The sequence below is a fragment of the Talpa occidentalis genome, unplaced genomic scaffold (genome assembly GCF_014898055.3).
Source record: "Talpa occidentalis isolate TD23 unplaced genomic scaffold, MPIMG_talOcc4v2.1 talOcc4.2, whole genome shotgun sequence".
NCBI lineage: Eukaryota > Metazoa > Chordata > Mammalia > Eulipotyphla > Talpidae > Talpa > Talpa occidentalis.
In genome coordinates this window covers 62,924,308-62,944,043 of record NW_023602073.1, presented here as the reverse complement: position 1 = coordinate 62,944,043, position 19,736 = coordinate 62,924,308, and the positions used below count along the sequence as shown (strand labels likewise).

Below are 19,736 nucleotides of genomic sequence, written 5' to 3'. Positions count from 1 at the left end.
TCTAAGACCACGCCCCTAACTCCGGCTCCGGCCTAGCCCCACCCCCACTTGAAGAGGCATTGCGCAGGCGTCCTATAAGCCACGCCCACTCTCCTGATTTGACACCACCTCCAGCGGAAGGAATACGCAGGCGCCTTCTAGACGCGCCAGTCCTTCAACTCAAAACCGCCGTGAACGTAGTACTACGCAGGCGCACACTAGTTCTTTCGCCAACTGCCCAACCCCTCCTCTGCGGCCACTGGAGACACACCCCTGGGGTTAATGCGCAAGCGCCGTTCTTCCCCTCTGCCGGTCAGCGGTCTCGTTACGCATGCCCGGCCGGCGGCTGGAGACTCCGCGGCATTTGCCGCCGGAAGTTCGACGGCCATCACCAAAGAGTGCAGGCTCGGATGGCTAGCTAGAGGGGCTCGCTTCCGCCCCGCTTTTGCGTGGTGGGCCGCCATCTTAGGTGCATGCAATTAAGGGACTGTGGCGGGATTGGCTCCGCGTTTGGGCTCGTCCGCTGCTTCCCACCTACCAGGGCCGGATCCGGAGCCCATCCCCCGTGGGCGGGACCTCCTAACGGCCGACTTTTCTGGTGAAGGGTAACCCGGGTACGTTGGGACTTTGAACGCGCCTCCCGCTTCCTCCTCGGGGACCCCAGAACAGGCCCTACGCCCTTACTGCCCCGCCCCAGGGTAGGAGACAGAAATGGGAGGTTTCTCCGTGAACCTTCTTTCCTGCCCCCGCCCCCCCCGCCAAGAGGGGCTGAGCCTCTGGGAGGCCGCTTCTTTTTTCCCTCTCTGCAGCTCGGCACTACACTCCCTAGTTGTGGCTTAATGGCACTTGCCAATTCCTTCCTTTTTTCTTCTAGGACAAACCCACTAGGGGAAAAGAGTCTCCTAAATCCATCTTGCTTGGGCGCGGAGAAAGGAGGAGGCGTGTCTTGGGGCCGCCTTTTCTTCCGCTGGCGGTGCGGGGCGCTCTTGGAGAGCGCGAAAAATGAGCAGGAGGAGCCTGCCTTCGACCCTGGGCATCCTTCCTCTTCTTGCCCAAGAGGAGTTTTGTGTTGTTTACTAGAGGCCAAACGAACCCACATTCAACGATAAAAGTTGGGGGAAAAAATAAGTGGGCGGTGAGGGCAATCTGAGTATGGTATATTCAGGCCGCCTAAGCGTTTGTACTTATTTTTCCCTTTTCATAGCTGAAGAAACTACTTAAATTCTGAAGATAGAGAGACTCAGTATCATGGCCGGCAGCCCTAATGAAGATCCAGAAGGAAGCAGAGTGCGTAACAACCATTAACTTAACGATGAACAGAAATTCAGAATAATTGAGGTCAAAAGCATAAACTTTCTAATTAAACCAATAATTGAATTGTCGTGTTTTTCTCTTCCGCTGATTTACTTCAGAGAGGCTAATACAACCCTAGGCAGGCCATCTATCACTTTCCTTTTATACAAGTTTTAATCTCTTGTAGTTAATCCTGAAATTCTGAGGATCTGGCTTTAAATAAAGGAGGGGGAGAAATAGTGGCCAGGGACACAGTAAAGGAACATGAAAGACCTCAGTATTTTTCTGTATCTAATAAAATCTTTTCTTTCCCTTTGCACATTTTAGATCACTTATATGAAAGGAGACCTTTTTGCATGCCCCAAAACAGACTCCTTATGCCACTGTATCAGTGAGGATTGTCGAATGGGTGCTGGGATAGCTGTCCTCTTCAAGAAGAAATTTGGAGGGGTGCAGGAACTGTTGAATCAACGTGAGTTTTGAAAACAGTTTACCTCTTCTATCCTGACTAAAACATCCTCTTGAGCTCTTAAACAAGATAGACATGCAGAGAGGGGGCTCCTAACCAAAGAGTGCTTTTAACTCTTCTGTTTACATTTTTTTTCCTCCACAGAATAACCTCTAGTTTGGGTACTTTATAGACCAACGTTTTAAAAAGTTTCTAATCCTCTCTTCTCTATTATAAAACTTTATTGATTTTATTACTTCTCTGAAACCTTTGTTAACTGATGTGCTTAGCAAAGTCCACAGGTGTGGCATTCATGATCTTGTTTATTGATACTGTACTTGTTCTTCAATGAGGATTTTCGGAGCCTCTTCTTTATAGATACCTCTCATGATTTTAAGTCAAAGATGAGTCTTAGAATCATCATATGTGGATCTTATGAAACAGTTGCCAGGCTGACTGGAATCAGTTCCCATAGGTGACTCCTTTAAGAAAGCAATTTCTTACAGCTTTGCATTGCAGTTATTTGTAACCATCACAACTTCTCTTGACTGGAAGCTCTTTAATAAGTGGGAAACATATATTTTTGTTCCCCATAATGCTTAACTCTTTGTATGTAACACATTTGGCAAGTTAAAAAATGCAAGATTTTTAAGTGAACAAGTAAGGGTGTATTTGAAAATAGGGACAGGACAAAAGATGGGGTGTTGTGGGAAACATGATTGAGAAAACATGATTAAAAAACCTGGAAATGAAGGAATACAGTATTTAGGAAGGCTGATAAGGAATAAAGTATTCATAGTAGGTTTTATTTCAGATTGGGGAATTTCTGGTTCAGAAGTAATCTCAGGTCTTACTAAAGATTAGATTTTTAAAAAATCTAAGAGTGGAGATCTGTGTTTTGGTTTTCTTTTTTTCTTTGTACTATTAAGTAACTGTTTTTCTTAGAAAAGAAATCTGGAGAAGTGGCTGTTCTGAAGAGAGATGGGCGATATATATATTACTTGGTAAGACGGGACAATTCTCAATCCATTCTAAGAATTGGTGAACAGATGGGCCACACTGCATTTGTGTTGATCATGATGTTTCATTCTGACAACCAGAAATGTCAGAAAGCATATGATCTCATACCAACTTAGATTCAGTGGTGCTGCTACTTGGCGTATTGGATTGGAAAGGAACATGAAGCTGCATCCCAGTTGTAGGGAAAAAATAGAGAGACATCCAGCAAAGACCTGTGCCTAAGACTGGTAAAAATTAGGGCTACCTCCCATGCTCCTTCCTAATAATAGTGAGATAGAACCAAATAATATCTCGAGACAGATAGGCCAAAGGGATTTTTCTCTCATTCTTTCCTATTGTAGTGATATGTAATACTCAGCTCCTTTTCTGTCCAAAAGCTCCAGAAAGAGTGTTGCTTCCTTAGTGAATTATAACCAACCTACATCGTGCCTGATCTGGACAGCACATCAAGCATCAAGTAGGGAACATGCTGTAGCCCCTTTGAATGCTGTCCTTGAGGCTGATGTGAATTCCAGTTATTTTTTTTTATTTTGCATAGAAGAACTGGTATGTAGGTTAGAGGTGTGTGGGTGAGAGGATTCACCAGAAACAGTGGGGATTTTTACCGAAAAGGGAGATTTTTACCCAAATACACTGCTGAGGGCAAGATAGGAGAGGTATTTTACCCAAATACACTGGGCAAGATAGGAGAGGTCTGCTGTGCCATGTGGGTTAGCTCCCTGGTCAGGGGTTGAACTCATGCTGTAGCAGTGACAGTGCTGAGCTTTAAGCCCTAGGCCAACAGGTAGGCCCTATTTTCCAGTTTTGTTGGGAATACTATTACTTTCTGGTCTAGTATAGAAAAGAAAAAATAAGCACAATTTTGAAATAAATTAAGTTTTTAAGTGGTGTAGGTTTCTTCTTGTTATAGATGAGCAGCTTATCTTTTGGAAGTGGCACAAAGACTTCACCTAACTTGCTTAAAAGCAATTGACAATAGGCATAACCTGCTACTCTCCAGGACTTCTTCGGAAAAGGAAAGTTTATTTCATGGCAATGTCTGGGTTTCTCACATCCTAGTAGGGGAATTTTCCTGAGGGCACCTCCTATAACTGAAAGGGATGGTGTAATATTTGTCATCCTACTCTGGACTATTTTATAAAAATAAACTTTTTATTTTCATTATCAGAATGTTGGGAGAATGGGATGGTGTGTTGTTGGCTATCATTTTAGATTAATGGAAGTTTGAATTTTTCTTTGTATTCAGATTACAAAGAAAAGGGCTTCACACAAGCCAACTTATGAAAACCTACAGAAGAGTTTGGAGGCCATGAAGTCCCATTGTCTGAAGAATGGAGTCACTGACCTCTCAATGCCCAGGCAAGGAAATCCAGGTTCCTAATTGAAGACTTAATTGATTGGTGGGATTTATTGTCTTACCCAAAGACAAGTGACTTAAAAGCTTAACATAACCCAAAATATGAACTTAAATATAGACAACTGTAAAAACTTTGTAAAATCACCAGTGAAATAGTGGTCAGGCCTTTCACCAAGGCATACACATTTTTCAGCCTGACTCGATTAATTCAGTATAATTAAAATACCTGCCTCAGCCTGCTTAGTACGGAGGAACCATTGTTGTTCAGTCACATTTGTTGAATGGGCATCTCTGTCTGAAACTTATCCTCTATTCCTGAAGCAATATATGCTAAAGAACCAAGACTGAGCAGTTGGTGTCCCTCAGGGCCACTTGGGTGTCCCAAACCAGTTAATCCTGTAAGAAGAAAGTTGTAAGTTTTTACTGCTTTTTAAACTGCATGCTTGTTTGTGGTCAGCATGAGTAATAGCCAAAGAGTAAGTCCCTGATATTCCACCTTACACACTAGCTATTGAGAACTTAAGGGAATGATATTGGGGGGTGAGGGGTGTCAATATCCTCTTTGCTTGGGGTCATTTCTCATCACTTAGTTATGAGTCAGTGCTGACCTAGCATGCAGGTTTTTTTCCAAGCCCCTAGTTACTTATGATTGTATCTTCCAAGGTCCCTCATTTTACACAGGTCTTTAATATGTTCATGGCTGAATTGTTTTGTTTTTTTTATATTGCTATTTTTTTCTGGGTTTTGATTATCATGTTACGTGAAATTAGAAAATTTTAGCCTCTCTTTTTCCCTTAGAGATGTTGAGAATAAATAAAGTGTTGGAAGAAAGGTGCCAGGTAGAGTTTTGTGGCTGATTTAGGTTTCTTACCTGGATTTTGAAAAGACCTGAATTTCCCAACATTCTGGTTTGACTTCCTTTTTGCAGAGAACCTGTCCTTTTTTTCTCTTCTGCTTTTTATCTTTCTAAATGTTCCATTATTATTCATGTATTTTTAAACTACCCACAGCTAGTTTTCATCAGTAGACATGAATAATGAGTCTACCATGTCACAGCAGAGTTACACATTTCTAATGTAGCTTGAAATAATTGGGAAGTGGTACCTTATTAGGCTAAAGAGAAGTGACAGCTATGGGATATTAGAACTGTCTGGGAGCAGTCTTGGATGACTCACAATGACTCAACAGAATTAATTTCTGAACTCCCACCATAGTTGTCTATAGATGTGAGACTAGACAGTTTGTCTTTATGCTTTGGGTGGATACAACCTAAAGGAAGAGGGAAGGATTGATTCCTTGATACCTTCCTCCACAACCAATGGGGATTTTTTTCTTTTTCAGGATCGGATGTGGTCTTGATCGTCTGCAATGGGAAAATGTATCCGCAATGATTGAAGAGGTATTTGAGGCAACAGACATCAGAATTACCGTGTATACACTTTGAACACATGAGCATTTTGGATGTACCCACTTTCTCCTGTGTCATTCCTTCTGGGCCATGAGACTGGCCTTAAACCTGCCAAAGGAAAGTATCTTGTGACGTAGTATGTCAGGCCAGACTTGGGGTGCTGTATGCCTGATTGGACTGGAATCTGGAGGAGACGGATTGCTTGGTATATGTTGGGTTTTGTTTTTTTTTCCCTTCTATTGTGTTTTCTTCTTTCTTTTTGCAGGGGAGGGGCACGATGGTAATGAGTAGGTAACCTGGTAATTAGGCAGGAAAACCAAATGTTGGGCCTATGACCCCTATTTTACTCCTGGAGGTGAGCTCATTTGTTTGGCGTGCCACTAGGTGGCAGCGTTGATTTTATTTCTCAGCTATTTAAGAGAAATTTCAGGAAGGATGAACATTTTAATTTGCATCTTTTGTTGTTTGCATTTACTTGAAATTATCCTTATGTCATTAAATTCATCCTAAGAGAGAATTAATAGGCTGTTTTTCTTTTTAAATTACAAAATAGAGCTTTATGTTGTTAACAAATTTGTGGTGACCAACTTGGAAAAATAAATATCTTTTTCTGGTGGTCCAATGAGGTTTTGTACTCACGTATGTAGTTCTGGACTTGGGTAATGGTGGGTTCTCCTGTAACTAGGAGTTTTATTTCAGAGAGGGCCCAGTGGGAAGAGCAAATAAAATGAGAAAATAAGGATGGACTAGAACTGTCAAAGTACTGAAGAGGCAGGGTTTTAGAGCCTCCTTGTAGGGAACTCAGCCTCTCTTCTGTCCACCGCATAGTTTCTGTAACTGAACCAATGGGAATTCATTTATGAAACGAGTAAAGTAATACATGTTCTATGCCTAGCAGAGTGTTTAGTGCAGAGTAATGATTTAATAAATCATTGTTAAAGTGGTTCTCAACAAAATCATAGGAAATTTAAAACCACATTAAAAAAATAGAGCCCCCCTGCACTCCCCACCCCTTTTACCTATTCTAATTTGGTAGTGAGGTTGGAGAGCATTGCCAGGTTTCTTTGTATTTTTAAGCTCCATAGAGGAATTATGCTTATGTTCTCAACTGGGATTGAGAACAGTAAACTCTGAAGAGTAGCATTTTGTCCAATCTTGTTTTCATGGTGGGAGAAGAAGGTTCATGCATTTAGCCAGTGATTCAGTATCAGAGGTAGTGGGAAAACTAGGAGTTTTATTTTCCCCTTTTAATGTGTTGTTATGAGTGAAGCATACCGACTTGATTTTTTTTTCCCTTAGAGTGAATTTGGGGGTCTGTCACAGGGTTTGCTATTTCCCAAGTGTTAAAGAATTGGATTTAAGAAGGGGCTTGTTGAGACACCAGGAAAATATAATCTTTGTTAAATATAATCTTTGTACTTTAGACTTCTGTTCTTATCACACTTCAACCTGATACAAAACAGCAGTTTCAAAAAGTATTTCATTTCTCTCCATGTTGGGGTAGAAGAGGCAGTGCAGGGACAAATTCATTATCATACTTTTAGAGTAAGACTTTTCTTGATGTTTTGTTTCTATCCACATTAAATTAAAGGGGAAAAAAAAAAGAAAAAATACCTAAATATACACAAACACATATTTACATATGTAACATAAATATATACAAAGATGTATAAAATGAAAGGGGTGATAGGAAATTTGGAATTCAATTTGACAAATTATTTTTGCCTTACTGTGCAAATCTTTTACCATATGGGTCAAAATATTGGTTTTCTCGGCTTCCTCTGCAATTACAGGTATTAGGGGTTTGTTTGTTTTTTTTTTTTTTTTTCATAGAGTAAGACATTTGATGATCCTTATAATAAAAACTATAGTGGAGAACTAGCTATGAGTAGCATTCTGGGCCTCAGCAAGGGTGTGATAAAGTGCTTTGTTGTTTGCCAATAGTCTTGGGGTCAAATTCCAATGACTTATCACACTTGAAGCCTGGGGAAAGGCAGTCTGATAATCAGAATGAACACATTATTTCTGGAAACCTAGTTGGAGTTTGGCAACACTCAGAAATTGACATGTGAAATTTTGCTTCTACATAGGACTCAGACCAATCTTTTAAAAAATGCAGCTTTGAATATCATCGTGTCAGGATCAAGAGCCACACACAGACTACTCTCAACACTGCATGTCTCTCAACATTGCCTCTTCCTCCCCACTCCTCTTTAATCAGAAAGTCCATTGCAATTGGGACATGGGTACCTCATAAATAAACTTCCCACACCTTTTGTTTTACCCCCTGCCATTTTCCTTGTCTTCAGAGAAGGGAAAAGACACAAGTTAATCACGGCAGAAATGTTTTATGGAAGTTAAGAATGGATTGGGAAGTCTGTATGGGAGAGTAAGTATGCTGTGTTGCCTCGACAAGTCCTGGTTCAAGCCTCCCTTCTGTTTTCTAATGTTATGGGGAGGTTCTTAGCCCGAGACATACCTGTTCTCAAAACTTGGTTACTGTCCATAGTAACTTCTAAATGTCCAAGTTCCTTAAAACACGTGGTCACAGACAACCTCCACACTGCCTTTTTTTATTCATGTTGCCAGTTTTATTTCTTAAAAAATAAACCACCTTCACATAAAATGCATTTCTGAACATATTTCAAAGATCTGTGCGCCCCTTGGCTCAGAGGCTTTTTGTCTGAAGCAGCCCATTTGGGGGAATAATTAGGACCTTTATTCCCAGATATGCCTGGTGCCCATATATGGTTGCCCTTTCCCTCAGCTTACTTTCCTGTTTCCCAAGAGCAGCCTTAAAGAGAGAAGCACAGCTTAAATGATTTACGGCAGGAAAAGTATATTTTGAGTCCTCAGGGGGTCCTGTGCAGTAGGATTGGTTGGGGTTGAATTTTATTCGGCTCCAAGTGGTATTAGGAAGTCAGACATGTCCCAGTTGGCCGTACACATCACTGATGTCTCTTGGTGGCAGCAGGCAGACCCTTCAGGAAAACAAAATATGTTACTAAGAGCCTCGCTGGTCCCAAAGAATGGAGAGTTTCCATTTTGAGCTAGAGTTTTCATGTGCCTTCCCCAACAAGTCCCTGAATTTCTGCCCAGAGTCTCCTGTGATTTCTGGCTTATCCAGGATTAGGTTTCATTCATGTTTTGGCTTGTGCACACAGAGAAAGCCCCAGAAGAGATCTGCTTTAACTCTATTCTTTTGAGTTATATCCTATTCTGTCATTTTTTTAAAAAGATGGAATAAGAAATATGAGGCAAGTTTTCTTTTAACGAATGCCCATTTCTTGGGAGTATTTTAATTAAGCAGAGTTGTTCTTTGGCTTTTAGATTACAACTCTATTTCATGCCAATTTTTTTTTTTTAAACAGTACATTTTAACCTTTCCCTTCAGGAACATGAGCAACTGAAATAGAGGACAGGGAGGCATGTTAATGGGTGCGGATAATACAGTTATGTGCACTAATGGTAAGACGCTTGTAATGTGGAACATGTCCAATAATATTTTATTTCAAAATAATTTGACTTAGAAATGAACTTTTCCCTCCAACTGATTTATCGATATTACTTCTATTTAGATTAGTGTAAGAGCCAACCCTCAATTATCCAAAATTAAAAGCTTTGTAATCTTCCTTGAAATGCTTACTTTTCATAGCAGATTTAGCTACCTAATTATGACTTAACAGGAAATAAACAGCACACACACACAGATCCTTGAGTACTTGCTAGTTGGGCAACTGGAAGAAATGGCCCATGACTCTGAGAAGATGTTTAAGAAGAAAGTAGAGTGGAGTTAAAATTAAGCTAGCAGTCATCATTCTATAGAATGCATAGAGGCTATATAATTACAGTGGTAACACCTACTCTAACTAAAATTTTCAAGGAATTTAATTTTGTATTTAAATTTAATTTTGTATTTTCAGAGATCACCTTTGGAAATCTGTTTTTATTATTAGTCCCCACCATTCAGATTAATCTTTATTATATGTGTACAGAGAATCTCATTGCAGTTAATGAATGGGTCTTGCTTTTTTTGTAAGAAATGGCTGAAAATTGTGTCTTCATGGATTGGCGAATGCTCAGCTTAAGAATGATCGGGCACCCTGTGTGCCTGTTTAATAGCAAACACCTGACAATGTCAAGCTCTGGAACACTATTATTTCCAAAACATGTCTATGAAGCGACATCCTCTCTTAAAATTATAAGAAGAGACACCAAAATAAATTGAATATCTTTATGGATGTATGCTGCTTTCATTTATTATTAATATGTGAATTGTTCCAGAATTAAAGTTGAGTAAGAAATGGGGAAGACCCTTTCTCATTACTGGAGGATTTTGGTCAGTAAATCAGGCCTTCTAAAGGGGCTCAATCATAGCATTTCTGTGGGAGCAAAGTAGATCAGACCAAATTCAAAAAAAGTAAGGGATCCTTTACCCTCTTTCCTGAGGGTAATCGGCCTGTTTCTGTAAAAGTCTAATTTACCCTCAGCAAGAGGCCAAATTGGCCTTAATTGTGTCCTAATTATTTGCTTAAATAACTAATCTTTACTTCCAGTTCTCCTATCACATCTTGGTATCTGTAGGAGACTACTTCTGAGTGCTACCTAATTTACACCCTTCTTTTTAACCCTTTAAGCATTTCCACATGGAAGAATTTGTTGCTGTGTAATCCTAAGTCCTGTATTCAGCACATTTCTATGCATTCTGCTGAGATCTTCTCAATTAAGAAAAATGTTCTTGCATTATACATTCATACAACAATTATTGGTCTCAAAGTGCAACTGTTTGTTTGCAAACATGAAAACTGCAAGAGAGAAAAAAATGTTAAATACAAGTCCATTTGGGGACTTTGTAAAGTCCCTAAAATGAAAAAGCCCCTGAAGAAATGAAAAAAACCTGCATAAGAGAAAATGGAACAATAAGATTACAAATGGAGATGGGACCGGGGCATCTAAAAAGTGTCTAGACCCAGACCCAAGAGGGCATGCTTAGGGGATTTCAATGTTTCCCCTGCTGCTGCTCAGAATCGGGCCCTTGTATCATCTTAATCTTACTGCAGAAAGTCATCCTGTCTCATGAAAGCTTTCAGATTCCTATCAACCTAAGTATCCCAAGTTATGGGGAAAGTTATTTTGATATAAAGGGGTAGGAGAGAAAAGCACTTAAGGAGAGAGATTTAGAGGAAAGAGCAAAGGAGATGGATCTTCTAAAATGTTTTTACAACCAACCACAGAGACATGAAATCCTTTGAAAGGATTATCAAATATACATTACACCAGTCCCTCAGTCACCTACCCAAGAGGACAGTTTATAGAGAGATGCCACTGGTACTCACATGAGGCTGAGCCTACTTCAGGATGTCTGCCAGCTTCTCCTCATAGTACAGGAAGTTCTCCTGAATGTCCTCCCAGGGCTGAAAGGTCTTGGATTCGCCCTCTTCTTGCTCCACAAAATTCTGCCAGATGTACTCGAAGTCCTGGGGCTTCATGATGCGCAGCCTGCAGCCAGCCTCCTTCAGCTTCTTCAGGGCCGTCTGGATCTCGGGCTCCTCCCACATGAAGAGTCGCCCCACCAGAATGAGCAGGCGCAGGTTCTTGGTCTTGCTCAGGGTTTTGATAATGCGGTCAGCGCAGGCTGCACAGGGGCTGGAGGACACGTACCAAGTGACATTGTACTGCAGGGCCGGGTCGAAGGTGGGCAGGATGGTGTTGAAGAAGGCTTCCTCGGCATGGGCAGTGGCATGCTCATCCTCTAGGTACCCGCGGGATGCCTGCACTTGGCCTCCCTTGCTCTGCACTTCGACCACGTAGCAGAGAAAGGTCTTGTTCCTCCCAGAACTGTACTCCACATTCCGGAACTGAAACTTAAAGTAGTTGACAGGCAGTCGCTCCCTGTGGGTCAAGGAGACAAAGTGGCAGGGTAGAAGAGAATTATGAGTTCTTGATTCTGAGACCGTCCCGGAGCAGGTAACTCCTACTAGGATCAGGACCTCAGAGACGCCTTCATTCTTACTATTAAGACAGGACTTGCCTACACTCTATCAGTGATAAAAAGACATGGAAGAATTCAAAAGGGTTTATCTCTTCCTCTGGAGGAGAGGACAGAATTTGGATTGAGGTTTGGGGACGGGTCACCGCATTAATGGGAGTGTGGGGGGTGGGGGAGCCGCTGGCGAGTCAGGAGAGGTCTCCTGTGCCATGTGGGTAACTCCCTGCCACCGGGGATCGAACTCATGCCTTAGAGGTTGCAGATAGTTTCACAGTGCTGTGCTTAACCCCTTGCACCACACCAAGGAGGCCCCAGGTAACCACATTAGGAGTTATCTGCAAACACTGACTCCACCCTCATGCCCAACACATAACAAACTCCTGCACTTCTAAATTAGTGAATCTTTAGCCTGGTATATGTTAGAATCACCTAAAGGATGTTACAAATATCAGTGCCTGGACTCCACACCAAACCAATTAAAGCCAAACAAGGGAGAGGAGGATAGAATATTTTTTAAAAACACTGCAGATGATTGTAGTGTGTGGCCAGGTTTGAAAAGCAGTGTTCAAACCATCATTTTACAAAGTAGCCTGTATAAAAAAATTTTCTCAGAACAGAGCAAGACAAAAATGTTGCAGAACATTTCATGCACTTATTTTTCCTTATAACTCATATATACATATATTGCATCTTGGGCATGGAATGACCTACAGGTTATAGTACCATCTATGCTCACCTAGTGACTACTTGTCAAGTCTTTCTCTTCGCTAAGGTGAAAGAGGGGTTGACACATGATAAGTGTTCAAGAACTTTTATCTGTGAGGATACCTTGGTATGATTTAGATTGTATAGAGCACTGAGTAATTTCCAAGTCATGAAAAACTTCACTTCTGCCCTCCACATGCTTATAATCTAGCAGCCAGATTCCAGCTGGAGAGAGAAGATGTAAATAAAAGAAGACTGCTAAAAGAATAGGCAAAGTTTAACCTTGATTCAGGAGACAATAGAGAATCAGCACAGGTTCTTGAGTAAAGAAAGACATAATGAAAGTAGTGTCCACTGAAGAGTGGACGCTATTTAGGACACCAGCCTCGGTGATGAATATGTCCAGTGGCTTCAGGGAGAGATGGATGATTAGGAAATGAAAGCAGCAGGAAAAGGTCAGCCTTTTGGAAAAGTCTGGTACTAATAAAAAGGAGAGAGAAAGCAGGGGGTGGGGGTAGGGCTAGAGAGGGCACTGGAGGGGAAGATTGTTTTTCTGTGTATCTATGTGTTTTTATAAAATAGGAAAGATTTGTGTTGGTTTTAAAGCCAAGGAGAATGAGGAGGCTTTAACAGGAGGGACCGAAAATGTCAAAAAGGAGAGGCGGGGTTGAGTACCAACTGGAGAGGCTAAATGCTTCCTGTTTTGTCAAAGTGCAATTTCTGTGGCTTCCCCAGAAGATATCCTTCGGCAGCCATGAACTCTGATGTTACTTCTCTCCATCCGTCTCTTTCCCCAGAGAGGTCACCCAACTCCCTGGGCTGCAGGGGAACCCCTGGTGTCCCGGGGCCTAGGCTTCTTAGGGATAAACATCAGGTAGGTGCCAAAGAGCTGAGTAAACTTGAGTTATTTCCCTATCGCACTCCATCGCCAAATATTCTCCACCCACCTTTCCATGTCCCTTGCTGTCAAGTTAAGTTTCCACTGTGGAGATGGAAGTGTTTGAGGACCCAACCCCAGGATCCTTTCAAGTTCTATACTTAGATCTCTAAGCTCCTCTGTCCTGGACATGTTTATTATTTACTTAACATTCTAGGAGAATGGAATGGCCTGTTGATTCCCCTCTCCTCTTTCAATCCCTACTGGGATTAGGTCTCCCTCATTAAACTCACCCCACCAGACCACTCCTGAACTTTATGGCCTTTTCACTTCCTGGAGCAGCTTTTTCTTTTCCAAGAGGCACAGAGCTTGCCTTCCTTGCCCGGCCCTTTTTTGTTCTTTAAGGCTTTTTGCCAGACCACTCCTTAATCCACGTCCCCCTCCTCCTCACCCACCCCTCGTCCAAATCTAATCCAGAGACACTTCTGTCATGGATGTGAATAGTCTTTCAAGTATTCACCATATTCATATTCTTGGAAGTATGCTTGCTGGCTTGAGGGTATCAGTTGTCTCTGTGGTCCCTCAGCTTTCCTTCTGGAACCTCCAAAAGTAGTTCTCCAACTTTGTCAAATGCAGCCCAGTGAGGGTATGAGTTAGGCCCAGCATGCAATTGCAAGTTGGCCTAAAACTGCTTCTCTGAGCCTCCCTTAAGCTCTGACAGTTATGCCTCCTCTTCTCCAGGCACCAGGAGATGACCCAGAGAAAACTTAACCCAAGGCAGAGGAAGAAAATTTACTTCTATGTGTATTGGTTTCTAACTCCTCTGGCCAGCAACTACTCTGTCTATCAACAGGTCTTCAAGGCTAGTGCCTCAGGAAGTGGGGAGGAAAGTCAAGAAAGGTTTTGGCTTCCAGTGTTTCCTTTGGGTTTACTCAGAGACTGAATTTGCTTTATTTCTCAATGGGCTTCTTGGTCTTCTAGAAGGAGCATCAAGGTCAAATGAGGTTCTTTGGGACTCCCACAGACTGAAACAGCCGAGCCCTGGAGGGAGACCAGGTGGAAAGAGGTAGTAGAGGTCTGAATGTTCTTTGAGGGAGAGCCAGACAACATGGCCTTCTTGGATGGTAACGTCAAGTCAAGAAGTAAGTCAACACTGTATGCCCATTAGTGGGAGTTTGGAAGTAGTGACACTAATTTCTTAGCTAATCACAAACATCTTTGTTTCTATGCATCATATGCCTGAGGACTATATTTACTTGTTTTATAGGCTTTCACTTCACTGCTAAAGTGGGAAGTGTGTGTGCATATGTTGGGGTGGTGGTCAGGAGAGAGATGCTGATGGCATTTCGCTTTACCCGGGCACTTCCCTGAGCACAGAAACCAACAGCATTCTTTCTGGTTCCTTCCCCAGTTTCAGCACCTCCTTAAGCACCATTTCCTCATGCTTTATGGCCATTTTATAGGCCATTCACACTTCATCTGTGTAGACCCAGGCTTCTGGACAGGAAATGGAGACAGGAAATGGAGAATCCTAGTATCTGGGGAAAATGGGGAAGATGACCTGCTTGATTGAGGGGAAGGGATGTGAGTAAATGTAATATATATAAATTTTTTTCTCCCTTCCCCTCACATTCATATTAGAAAACATTTGCATTTTCTCAGCATAAATCTACACAGTGAAAGGAAGGTAGTAGAAGCTGGCCTGAGATTAAACTTTCACTCCAAAATAATCCAGTGAGTGGAAAATCTACTCAGAGGTAATTGAGTGCTGATGAGTGTCAGCTTTCCTCACCAGACCCTTCAGTGACCTGCTCGAAAGAGGCAGAATTGTGGGTTTCAGTTTCTTTTCCCCTTTTTAAGCCTCTTTCAAATTGGACGGTAAGGAGTGGGCATAGTGAGCAGGAGGAGTATAGAGGAGCAGAGTTCTAACAGCCTGCCTTCCTAGAACAGGGAAGGGGTTTGATGCGTCGCTTGCTCCTGGTTGGCAATTCCCATGGGATTCTTCCTAAGGCAAGCTCTGAGCTCACCCCTCAGAGTGGGCACCATCACATGGGCTTTGACCTTCCACCAACCCTCAGTGCAGCCAGGCAGGCTAGAGTCAGCACTATTTTCTATTCTTTATGGAATAAACCTTCCCACTCACTTCTGGCTCACCCTTGCTCCTCTGAACCCTGCCTCTTCTCTGTTTTCCTCACATGGCCAGGGTAAAGTTGCTGGTATGTAAGCCAGTGGTTCAAAGGAGGATCCCTGCCAGTGCCCTTTACCTCTTTCCATAATAACAGCTTTGATTGCAGGCTCAGCTCATGCAAAAACATACAATGTAACTAACTAGAGCTAAATACATGGCAGGGGGTCCTGTCTGGAAAGAGTCCCAGTCACTCATCACTGGGATGGAGAGCTGGGGAGACCAGCATTTCGAGACCCCCCACAGCTTCGCTACAGCTTGCTAACTTCAGAGGCGGCCCTGTACCAGGGCAGTCCTCTTCCATAGCTCACACTTACTCATCTTGAACCATCCTGACCTCCTCCATAGGCCCTCCCACAATTAATTCCCTGTCCTGGTGCCTGGCAGAGAGCCTTGCACACAGCAGGTGCTCATTTATTAGCTTATTCATTCATTATTCAATACATATATATTGAGTACCTATTAGGGACCAGGTACTATTCTTTTTGCTACAGAGAGAGCAGTTAAAAGGCAAAGTCAATGTCCTCACAGAAGTTAGATAGTAGTGGGGGAAGTGTGCAGTAAAGAAATGACTTCTATTCAGTAATTATCTGTGGAAAATAAAAGGTTCATCTTGATGACTTTTTTTTTTAGATGCATTGTGGTGATTCAGAGTCAGATCGCCTGGGGGTGACGTCCTACTCCATCTACTAGCTTCGGGTTAACTATTTCCTCTGAGGGTTTCTCCTACTTTCCTCATCAGAAACAGGGAAGGTTGACAACTATCAACACTCAAGAAATTAAACTTAGTGTTGATGGGGGGGTGCCTCCCCTGGCCCCTCAGAGCTCAGCCCTAAGTACAACAAAACCTGATCCCTCACTACTCTTCCTCTCATCTCAGAATATTCTTGTTCAGTGGCGTGTTGGTTTAACACCCAGTTTTCTGGAAGAAAGGAAAGCCCCTGATTCCTAGCGCTGATTTCTAGAAACACTCTTGAAATGGAGACTTCAAGAAACCAGCTTGAAGTCACTGAGAGTTGGGAAGAGAGGTGGACAATCAGCTCTCTGCCAATGTGATCTGAGTTAGCACCCTGTTACAGTTTCTTTCTAGCACTTTCCACTGTGTTTATTTTGGACTGTTCTTAGGTCTGTTTTTTTTTTTTTGTTTTTTTTTTTTTAAACCTGAGTGCCCTATTCAAACCTGAATTCTGATAAGCAGGGCATCTCTCTTTACTACCTGGTACACCCTCCTCACCCTAGATTCATCCCCAAATCCACTTGTTCTTCAGCTCGTTTGCAGTCCAGCTAAGGAGCAGGATGGGTTAATCCATTCTTGGTGGGAGTACAGGCTATCAGAGGAACTGCTTCCCCAATTCCTTTGACTCCATGGCATTTGGTGGGGTAGGGGGTGGGAAGGAAAGGAAAGTTGTTCCCTCATCCTGTCCCTGCACAGACACAGTCGCACCTCTGGGCTATTTTAAGCCTTCTATTTACCCTGAGGTGCCCAGGAGACAGATCTCCACAACTGTTATTTGTGGCCAGGAAACACTCAGGGCCCTAGTGCTCAGGGTGCCTAGAGGCTGCTCCACTGCACCTCTATTTCTGAACCTCACTACCTCACAGATGGAGAGAGTGGAGCTCTGTTTTGGAAGCCTGGGATCTGCAATGTGTAAGAAACCAGTGCACCCTTGTCCTGAGTCAGAAGACCTGCTACTTCCTGGTTCTGTGGTTCTGGACAAGTGTCTCATCTCCCAGACTATTTACCCTAGTTAGAGTGACAATGAGCAAGCTCCCTCCCTAGCATTGAGCTGAGGGTTGAATGCACTCACACACGTGAAAGGACGATCTGGTCATGAAGTCCCAGACAAATGTAAATTACATCAAAAGAGTTAACCCTTTAAAGGGACCCGCCATCCTCAGACCCTACAGCAAGTTCAACTCAACTAAAACAGCCTAGCTGTGTTTTGGATCTGCTCTGCCCCTGTGCTGGGCAGATCACAACGTAGCAGGCAGAGTGGATATACCTCTATGTGTGACCTAGGACAGCAGGGACAAGCTTGCTGAGATGTTAGAAAATGGATCTCCTTCTACAGATGGTCACTGGCATTGAAGTCTTTCCTGGCTGGGTGGCCCTGGGCTCTCTCTATGTCTACATTAATCTATATTAATCTCTGTCCCGTTGCTCCTTTAATTCCAGGATGAGGGTGACATTAGTTGGTTGGGCATGAATGAACACAAGTTTTTCTCTGAATTCTCACCTCAGCAACTCAGTTTCTCTTAGAAATCAGAAAATATCTGAGCTGGAAGGGACTCTGGGAATTAACTGGTGTAAGTTCCTCCTGTTACAGATGACAGATCTGAGGCCAGGACTGGAAAGTCACTTGCCAAGCTTAAAATAGCAAGTCCAAATTGCCATCGGGGCTCCTTCTGCTTCCCGGGGGCATCAGACCTCCATTCTTCCTGAAATTTCTCTTAGTGTGGCCTCTACTCTGCTTCTGGGCGTTGCTGGAGACTGCCATAAAGGAAACTTTGGGGTTAAGAGGAAATGTGCCCTCTCCATATTTCTTTCTTATTCTTCGCTTAAGAATTTAGCCAGTCCCTCCCTAAAGGAACAGAGAGGAAAAAGGAGGAAGGCTATTTTTTTTCATTTCTGCACATGGCCTAATCTCTACGGGACAGAGGGACCCTGTACGTAGTCCCTCTCCAGAGCCTCTAGATGCTTCGCTGAGTCCTAGGTCCTTAAGCGGTGGCTGTAGGAGCTTCTGTGTCCAGAGCCCTGGCCTGGCCTGCATTACCCACTCGGTCACTTCTCCGTTTCCCTGGGGGTGGATGTGTACTGTCCTTGGATAGACTCAGAAAAGACTCAACAAGAACAAATCTTTCACTCAGCCTTAGGAAAGGATGGATCTGTTTTCCCTGTCTTAGAATCTTCTACCCCAGAGAAAAACTCTAGAGAAGGAATGAGAGGCATCTAGATCAAAGAAAGGCCCACTCAGAATCAGGGAGAGAAGACCAGGGAGAAAGTACTTTGCCCAGGTCTATATTTAAATATGCCTGTGTCAGCCTGGGTTCTTACCAAACGCCCCAAGACTGAACAATCTCTATAGAGAGGCAGGTGTCATCTCAGTACCAGGAGGCCATAGGGGTGATTATATTCTCTAGGCCCTTGTCTCCAAGGAGCAACTCCTTGCCGCCCCTTGATTATGGGTCCACCCCAAGAAACCAAGAGAGACTTGCTACTGTGTCCCCTGAGCTCCTACTGTGTATACGCACACTCTCAAGCCTGCAGGATTGTGGCTGACCGTAAACCCTATTATTACCTACCTAAGGTCGCCCAGCCCACTCCCAGCCCCTATCCCCTTATAGGGGTGAGTCTCCCTGCCCACATTCGGCACTCACCCTGTGACGATCTCAAAGGGCGGCAGCTCAATCAGTTCCTTCAGCTTCTCAGGATCCTCCAGGTTCTCCAGATCCTCTCCATTCTGGGAGGCAGGCTCAGCTGCTGCAGCAGCTTCTTCTTTCTGGGCCATGGAGGGACTGTGGCTCCGGAGTCACTGAGAGAGCCGAGAGGTGGCAGGTTGGGCCAGGGCCTGGCGGCAGAGTCCCAAACAGCTGTCAGCAGCTAAATCTGACTGGGGATGACCAGGCAGGCCAGGCTTAGTGTTCTCACCCCTGGGCCACAGGCTTTATAAGCAGAGACCTCCTGCCCTTCCCCCAGGTCTTCTCCCTCTATCTTTTTTTAATTGAGTGACAGCGAGTGCCAGGATGGGGGTGGGGGAATGGAAAATCTGGCCATTAGTACCCCCTATTTATCAGTAGGCAAAGACAGAAAGCTGGCAGGTGGGGACGCTTGGCCTATTCTCCCTCCCCCCACCAGCTCACACATGTATTCACACGTATATTCCTATTCTCACCTCCTCCTCACATTATATGGGTCCCACCTAACTGTCCCATCTCCACTGGGGGGATTGTGGAAGGGACCTCAGTGGGGGCATCCTGAGATTTAGGGGGGAACGCTCTCTCAGGTTTAAGCAGGAGTAGGCCTGTGTTGAAGGGAGTGCTGCTTGCAAAGAGACCCCATGCAGTTTGGCTGGGGAAACTTGGGTCCAGGAATGGAGGGCCCTGAGAAGGGGGCATGAGAACTGCCAATTTGGAAGAAGCTGAATTGTGACTCAAAGGGAGTCACAAAGGGAATGCTGGTTTGCCTGTTACAGACACATCATGGTGTGTCAAATAGACTGGAGCCTCCACCAGTAGCAGTGCTGCTGTTTACTAAGCTCTGAGATTTGAAATTGGCCAAAGAGTGAGTTTAGTGGTTTATGTGTGAAATACAACTTAATGCTCTCCACAGCCCTGGAAGGCAACGAGTATCACCCCGAAGTTACATATGGGGAAACTGAGACACACAGCAGGGTTAAGGGCCTTGCCTACAGCCATATAGCTCATAAGGGGCAGAGCCAGGATTACAGAAATGAAATTAAAGAAATGAAATTAAA

The 19,736-nt window shown here is 43.5% G+C and overlaps 2 protein-coding genes across 5 annotated transcripts; one reads left to right on the top strand and one right to left on the bottom strand.

The window, feature by feature from the left end:
* The first annotated feature begins 175 nt into the window (after positions 1-175).
* Positions 176-9,053, top strand: OARD1 (O-acyl-ADP-ribose deacylase 1). Of its 4 annotated transcripts, none has more exons than XM_037519670.2 (6): positions 311-593; positions 1,184-1,266; positions 1,600-1,744; positions 2,666-2,724; positions 3,987-4,099; positions 5,439-9,053. In XM_037519670.2, the coding sequence occupies exons 2-6, from the start codon at positions 1,228-1,230 to the stop codon at positions 5,539-5,541; spliced, it is 459 nt and encodes a 152-aa protein (XP_037375567.1). In that variant the 5' UTR covers positions 311-593; positions 1,184-1,227; the 3' UTR covers positions 5,542-9,053. The 4 variants fall into 4 exon arrangements, with proteins under 4 accessions (XP_054554746.1, XP_037375567.1, XP_037375568.1 ...); XM_037519671.2 differs by lacking the exon at positions 311-593 and adding an exon at positions 603-677; XM_037519672.2 differs by lacking the exon at positions 311-593 and adding an exon at positions 726-1,090.
* APOBEC2 (apolipoprotein B mRNA editing enzyme catalytic subunit 2) lies at positions 8,411-18,899 on the bottom strand. The gene is made up of 3 exons (XM_037519662.2): positions 18,640-18,899; positions 10,842-11,397; positions 8,411-8,486 (listed from the first exon to the last, which is right to left on the bottom strand). The coding sequence occupies exons 1-2, from the start codon at positions 18,768-18,770 to the stop codon at positions 10,854-10,856; spliced, it is 675 nt and encodes a 224-aa protein (XP_037375559.1). The 5' UTR covers positions 18,771-18,899; the 3' UTR covers positions 8,411-8,486; positions 10,842-10,853.
* Positions 18,900-19,736: the final 837 nt, after the last annotated feature.